General features: G+C 51.0%; 1 protein-coding gene across 1 annotated transcript in view; it reads left to right on the top strand.

The window, feature by feature from the left end:
* The first annotated feature begins 214 nt into the window (after positions 1–214).
* The window catches only part of LOC134358052 (aminopeptidase N-like), a 50,933-nt gene continuing 43,204 nt past the window's right edge, over positions 215–7,943 (top strand). Inside the window, exons 1-4 of the mRNA XM_063069952.1 lie at positions 215–744; positions 2,906–3,048; positions 3,988–4,124; positions 6,604–6,730. Of these exons, the coding sequence (XP_062926022.1) occupies positions 215–744; positions 2,906–3,048; positions 3,988–4,124; positions 6,604–6,730 (937 nt within the window). The remainder of the gene's footprint in view (positions 745–2,905; positions 3,049–3,987; positions 4,125–6,603; positions 6,731–7,943) is intronic.

The following is a 7,943-nucleotide window of genomic DNA, read 5'->3' as shown; positions in this document are numbered from 1 at the left end:
TGGTGGAGGGAAATGGAAAAGAGGTGTGGAAGGGATATTTAGACGGGAAGGGCACAGAGGAAAAGGGGTTTTAGTTTAATGCCACGTTCCTGTGCTGTACCATTCCATGTTCTACACTCCCACAGTCTTGCTGTGCTTCCCAGTGTCCCAGCAATCGCAAAACCCTGCCTGAGATTAACGGTCGCTTTCTACTTCCACAGTGGTCTTGGGCATGATGCGGACACTTGGGGCGGTCACCCTGTTGATAGCAGGGCTCCAGGCTCTGGCTGCTGGTGGGACCACCGCATCCTGCTACCCATCTGTCGGGGGCCCACAGACAGCAGCATCGAGGCCCCCTGGCATCCAGAAGCCCTGGGAGAGACCCCGTCTCCCCGACACCCTCAAGCCCCTCGGCTACGAACTGCGACTCTGGCCCCAGCTCTCCCAGGACAGGAAGTCTGGCCTCTTCGTGTTCCACGGCAGATCAACAGTGACCTTCCTCTGCCGGTGGCCAACTCGGCACATCCTCATCCACAGCAAGGCACTGAGCTACACCAAGCACCCACGGGTGACGGGCAGGGGCGGCTCCGCACCAGCCGTGGGGAAATTCTGGCAGGAGTCTGCCAGCGAGTACTTGGTGGTGATCCTGGAGGGGCACCTGGACCAGGGCAAGGTCTACTCCCTGCATACGGCCTTCAGCGGAGAGCTGGCCAGCGATATGGCCGGTCTGTACTACTGCCAGTACCAGCAGGATGGCTCCACCAGGTGAGGGGGCTTGACGTGGGTGGGCACCTCCTGTCCAATGACTGACCATCAAATTCCTGTCACCTTTCAGCAGAAAGAGAGGGGTGCTTGTAGGAAGATATAAAATTAAGAAAGGGATAGATAAGAGAGAGGCAGGAAAACTATTTCCACTGGTAGGTGAGAATTGAACTGGGGGACATAGCTGCTTGATCTAGATGACAGAACACAAGACCATAAGATTCCTTATACTAGATAATGAGATGGCATGGTAGGAGCGTGAGTAGAGTAATACTTTAACAAAGCCAGCGCTGTCTGTGATGGTGTCGATCTCCTCTGGGTGCTCCAGTTTCCTCCCACATTCCAAAGACATACTGGCTGGTACGTTAATTGGTTAGATGGGTGTCATTGGGTGGCGTGTGAGCACTGGGATCAGAATGGCCTATTACTGTACTCTGTCTCTAAATAAATAGAATAAAAGATAGGAATAGAATCAAGTCACTCAGCCTAACTCACCCATCAACCAAGCCCAGCTACCTCCCAATGGGCAGAGAGGTGGCAGAAGGGAGTTTAATCTGGACAATTGTAAGGAGTTGCACCTTGGAGGTCAAATGTAAGACTATAAAACCAGAAGACATAAGAGCAGAATTAGGCCATTTGGCCCATTGAGTATGCTACACCATTCTAGCATGGCTGACTTATTATCCCATTCAACCCTATTCTCCTGGCCTTCTCCTCATAACCTTTTGACACCTGATTGGTCAAAAACCTATCAACCTCTACTTTAAATGTACGCAATGATTTGACCTCCACAGCACTGAATTCCACAAATTCACCATCCTCTGGCTAAATAAGTTGTTCCTCATCTCTTTCTAAAGGGATGTCCTTGTATTCTCGGGCTGTGCTCACTGGTCCTAGACTCCCCTACTACAGGAAGCATCCTCTACACATCCACTCTATCTCCGCCTTTCAATATTCAGCGGGTTTCAGTGAGATCCCCCTCATTCTTCTAAACCTGGAAGGACAGAGATGAGGAAAATCTGCTTTTCCCAAATGTTAGTAAATCTGTGGAATTCTCTGACTAAGGAAGCAGTAGAGGATGCCTCATTAAATATATATGAGACACAGTTGGATAGATATTTTTCATAAGAGGGGAATTGGGTTCTGGGGAAAAGGCAGAAAGGTGAGTCTGGGTCTACAGTCAGATCAGCTTTGATCTTATTGAATGGCAACGTAAGCTGAACGTGGCAGATGGCTGACTCCCCATGTCTTTACATCACCCGCCAACCAAACCCCAACAAATTCCCAATGGGCAGAGAGGAGGCAGATGTTGTCTAATCCATCAACATGTGAAGCGTTGCAATATGGGAGATCAAATGTAAGACGTTTGAGATGATAGGAGCAGAAACAGGCCATTCGGCCCGTTGAGTCTGTTCCACCATTCCTCCTCATCTCTGGTCTACAGGGCGTCCTTCCTTTCTGAGGTTATGCCCTCTGGTCCCAGACTCTTCCTCTATTGGAAACACCCTCTCCATGTCCTCTCTGTCTTGGCCTTTCAATATTTTTCAGTAGGTTTCAGTGAGATCCCCCTTTTATTCTTCTAAACTTGGAAGGACAGAATTGAGGAAAATCAGCTTTTCCCAGCGAGAAGTGAATCCATGTTATTCTCTGTCTAGGGAAACAATAGAGGCTACATCAGTAAATAGATTTAAGACACAGATGGATCGAGTTTTGTGTAGCTGAGGAATTAAGGGTTATGGGGAAAAGCAGGTAGGCGGAGATGAGTCCATGGTCAGACCAGCCTCGATCTTATTGAACAGCGGAGCAGATGGCCGACTCCTGCTCCCAGGTCTTATGTCACCCAGTTACCAAACCCCAACAGCTTCCCAATGGGCAGAGAGATGACTGTAGGGATCCAACCCGGGCATAAAGTCCGTGACCACCCACCTTCTCTCTGCCCCTCACAAAGAGTCACCCCTCAGTCTCTGTCATTCCAGGGAAAACAGCCCCAGCCTACCCATCGTATCCTCATAACTCCAGCCCTCCATCCCAGTATCATCGTGGTGAATCTTTCCTGCACTCTCCCCAGCTTAATGAAGTCCTTGCTCGAGCTCAGTGAGCAGAAGACACACAATATTCCCAGACGCACAGACACACAAACTGACGTTCCCACTTCACACTCCAGGTTTCTGGCTGTGACGATGATGCAGCCCGCCAACGCCCGGCGGGTATTCCCGTGTTTCGACGACCCAGCTCTGAAGGCGACGTTTGACCTGACAGTCGTTCACCGACCGCAGCACACGGCTGTCTCCAACATGCCCGTCAGGAGTAAGTTACTTCACCCCTCATCCCTGATCCTCATCTTTCACCCCGTCATCGCTGATCCTCACCCCTCACCCATGACTTCTGACCCTTATCAATCGCAAACCCCCATGATCCCTGACCCTCACCCTCTCACCCCTGGCCCCTCAACCTCATTCTCTCCCCACATCTTCACCTCTGACCCTTTACACATCAGCATCACCCCATCACTGATTCCACATCTTCATCCTCAGTCTTCACCCTTGATCCCCGCGACCTCACCCCTCACAGATTCCACACTGGTGCTCACACACACACACACACACAGACACGAGGTATACAGCGTCTCACACACACACATACACATGGGGTATAGCATCCCACACTGAGACATACACAGACACACACACATGGTACAAGATCCCACACTGAGACACATATACACACACACGCGGAGTACAAGATCTCACAACACTTACGGGGTACAGGATCCCTCAACACCCACACACGGGGAGTACAGGGTTATACACTGAGACATACACACGGGGAGTACAGGGTTACACACTGAGACACACACACGGGGAGTACAGAGTTACACACTGAGACACACACACGGGGAGTACAGGGTTACACACTGAGACACACACACGGGGAGTACAGGGTTACACACTGAGACACACACACGGGGAGGACAGGGTTACACACTGAGACACACACGGGGAGTGCAGGGTTACACACTGAGACACACACACGGGGAGTACAGGGTTACACACTGAGACACACACACGGGGAGTACAGGGTTACACACTGAGACACACACGGGACAAAGTCACAGCCTGCTACCTTGCCCGTCCTTCTTGCTGTCGGGAGGCTTCCTCCCCACTCCCTCTCCCTCTTTTCCCTGCCCTCACCCCCGTCTCTTCAACTGCACCCACTGACACTCTGCATGTGTGTGTGTGCACGCAGTGACCTCGGAGATGTGGGTTCACGGGCAGCTGTGGATGGTGACGCGCTTCCATCGGACGCCGCTGATGTCCTCCTACCTGCTGGCGTGCGTGGTCTCCGACTTCCCATCCATCGCAAAGACCTTCAACAAAGTCACAGTAAGCACCATCTCACTCCGTGCCGTCTGTTCGCTGCTAGTTACTAACCCGACCGTGGCTCAGTGAACCAGCTGACACGGCTGTGAACGGGAGCAGGGTTAATGGCACTGACATCAACCCATATCCCTTCCACCCACTCCTTCCTCCACATACTCTGCCTGACCTGCTGGGTTTCATGTTCCCAGCTCAGCTTTCCAATATTTACATTTTTTAAATCTCACTAGTGTCTTGCAGGGACTCCAACATAACACCCCGACTTCGACAGGTGAAAGTCAGCGTGACAAATTTGCCACCACCTTATCTACTTGTGACTCCACTTCAAGGGACCCGGCACTCTGCTCTACGCCATTCCTGCAGCTCAGTGCGGGAGTCCTGTTCCCAGGACGCAGTACTGAGCACTTCTCCAAATTCTGTTTTAGCACCATGTCGGATTTTCAGAAAGTGACAATGTCCCGGAATAAGATCCCGTCATCAGAGTCCAGGGGTGTGGGATCATTGGAGGTTTGGTCTCCACTGCTGACACTGTCCTGGGCACAGATCTGTGCCCTGTGGGTGAAATCCCGTGTCGCTGGAGATGGCTTTCACTCAGCATCACTGGGAACGAAGCAATAGGTTTGATGATAGCCCCGGGACGGTGAGGTCCGAGTACAATCTCACCCCTGACCCCCTGCTGACATTTTCCCTTTTTTTACAAAGTTGCATTTATTGTAACATCTACATTATCAGAATACTAATCACTGCCACGACACTGGTTCCAAGCTGTATCGGCCCTTGCCCGTCCCTTGGACAACATTGGTGTTGTGGAGAGGGGAGACTTGCAGCATGGGCAACTGCCGGTCTTCCATACAACCTTGCCCAGGCCTGCGCCCTGGAGAACCTTTCCAGGCACAGATCCATGGTCTCAGGAGACTAACGGATGCCACCAATCACTGTGACTAAAACAAACCCAGTTCAACTGTTCCCATCCTGATCTATGATCATACTTATCCCCTGCAGTGACCAGCAGTCCCAGAACACCTTCCTGGTACTCACGGTCACCGCATCTTCTCTTTCCAGGGGTACTCAGGCAGGAATGTCCCCCCAGAAAACTGCCGGGCAATCAGCCCAGGCAGAGCCCTTCACCGCCCTATTCCAGGGCCCATGGAGAGCAGACTTGGTGAATCCAGGAGCAGACGACATCAGATTTTTATTTATTATTTTACAGAAATCTCTTTATTACATTTCACATTCGACAATGTGACAAAATGTATACAATAACACGATTACTAATATCAACTACTCTAAATCAAAACTTAGACTGGCTGGGTGAGTGGGCAGATGCATGGCAGATGCAGTTTAATGTGGATAAATGTGAGCTTATCCACTTTGGTTGTAAGAACAGGAAGGCAGATTATTATCTATATGGAGTCAAGTTAGGAAAAGGGGAAGCACAACGAGATCTAGGTGTTCTTGTACATCAGTCGCTGAAAGCAAGCATGCAAGTACAGCAGGCAGTGAAGAAAGCTAATGGCATGCTGGCCTTCATAACAAGGGGAATTGAGTATAGGAGAAAAGAGGTCCTTCTACAGCTGTACAGGGCCCTGGTGAGACCACACCCAGAGTACTGTGTGCAGTTTTGGTCTCCAAATTTGAGGAAGGACAGTCTTGCTATTGAGGGAGTGCAGCGTAGGTTCACGTGGTTAATTCCCGGGATGGCGGGACTGTCATATGTCAAAAGATTGGAGCGACTGGGCTTGTATACTCTGGAATTTAGAAGGCTGAGAGGGGATCTTATTGAAACATATAAGATTATTAAGGGATTGGACACGCTGGAGGCAGGAAGCATGTTCCCACTGATGCGTGAGTCCAGAACCAGAGGCCACAGTTTAAGAATAATGGGTAGGCCATTAAGAACGGAGTTGAGGAAAAACTTTTTCACCCAGAGAGTGGTGGATATATGGAATGTTCTGCCCCAGAAGGCTGTGGAGGCCTAGTCTCTGGATGCTTTCAAGAAGAGATGGATAGAGCTCTTAAAGATAGCGGAATCGAAGGCTATGGGGAGAAGGCAGGAACTGGATACTGATTGTGGATGATCAGCCATGATCACAGTGAATGGCGGTGCTGGCTCAAAGGGCCGAATGGCCTATTCCTGCATCTATTGTCTATTGTCTATAAAGTAAAATGTTGCCACCCCGTCAAGGATGCCATCTTTCCCCTGAGGTGCCCAATGGTCGCAGAACACTGCAATGGTGCCCATGGGCACCGTGCGTTCTTTCTTCAGGAATACCTGGGCATGGACGTAACCCTGGAATATTGCCAGGCAGTCAGGCCGAGCGGAGCTGTCCGCCATCCACCTCCAGGACCCATGGATAGTAAACTTAGTGAACCCAGCTGATGGGGAGGAGTGGTCCACGTCCCAAGGGCCAGGGTCCAAGGGACGGTGAGCTTGGCGCTTGTGGTCCCCTGGAGCCAGTGTTTAAACCTTGATGCTTCATTGCAGGTGAGAGTCTGGGCTCGGAAGCAGGCGATGGAGGCTGGACAAGGAGATTACGCCTTAGAGACTGTGGGGAGGCTCCTGCACTTCTACGAAGAGAAGTTTCAGATCCTCTACCCTCTGAAGAAGTTAGGTGGGTGTGGGTCACCTCTCATTGACTCCCAATAATCAGATTGTCCAAACAACCGACACGGTCTACATCCCCAGCACTGGGCACTTCACCTGTCTTGCAAGTGGTAGATGGAGTGGTCAGACACAGAGTGATGTCCCTCTACACCATCCCATCACGCACTCCCTGGGTCAGACACAGAGTGAAACTCCCTCTACACTGTCCCATCACATGCTCCCGGGGTCAGACACAGAGTGAAACTCCCTCTACACTGTCCCATCACACGCTCCCGGGGTCAGACACAGAGTGAAACTCCCTCTACACCGTCCCATCACACGCTCCCGGGGTCAGACACAGAGTGAAACTCCCTCTACACCGTCCCATCACACACTCCCGGGGTCAGACACAGAGTGAAACTCCCTCTACACCATCCCATCACACACTCCCGGGGTCAGACACAGAGTGAAACTCCCTCTACACCGTCTCATCACACACTCCCGGGGTCAGGCACGGAGCTGAGGTATGTTGTGTTTGACCCTGTTACATGCAGTGGATACGATGGGTCCCACTGGACCTGTTACCCGGTGAAATCTCCCTTCATCCTCATGACCCTCCCTGGCCTTGGTTTGTTTGTTTGTTTGCTTGTCAATTTAACAAAACAGTGTCGAATAGGCTCCTCTGGACCTTCGAACTATATCACCCCAGCATCCCCACAACACCGAGTTTACCCTAATCTAATCACAGGGAAATTCACAATGACCAGTTAACCTACCCTGGACGTCTTTGGAACGTGGGGTGCCCCACGGAATCCATGGGGAGTACGTAGAGACTCCCTACAGAACAGGCTGGAATTGAACTCAAAACTCAGAACCCAGAACCTTGAATGTAACAGCGCAGCGCGAGCCGCACTGTCAGGGTGCCCGTCACTGGCAAAGCCGAGTCAGTTGTAGCAGCTACCACTACGTGCACAGGAAGATCCCACAGGTGGTGAGCCGCCACTGGCGGTGACTTCCGTTACGTTATTTGTCAGACTGGTGACTGGAGTACTTGGAGTACCGTCAGCAGCTTTGTGTTTATTGTCTAAGAAAGGTTGCACCAGCATTGGAATGGGTTCGTGAGAATGATCCTGGGAACGAAAGAGTTAATTTATGAAGAGCATTTGATAGCCTGTACTCACTGCGGTTAAGGAAAATAAGGGGGCATCTCACTGAAACTTTTCGTATATTGAAAAGCCTAG

This window comes from Mobula hypostoma, chromosome 2 (genome assembly GCF_963921235.1).
Source record: "Mobula hypostoma chromosome 2, sMobHyp1.1, whole genome shotgun sequence".
Taxonomy (NCBI): domain Eukaryota; kingdom Metazoa; phylum Chordata; class Chondrichthyes; order Myliobatiformes; family Myliobatidae; genus Mobula; species Mobula hypostoma.
This window is presented reverse-complemented; position numbering and strand designations above follow the sequence as displayed.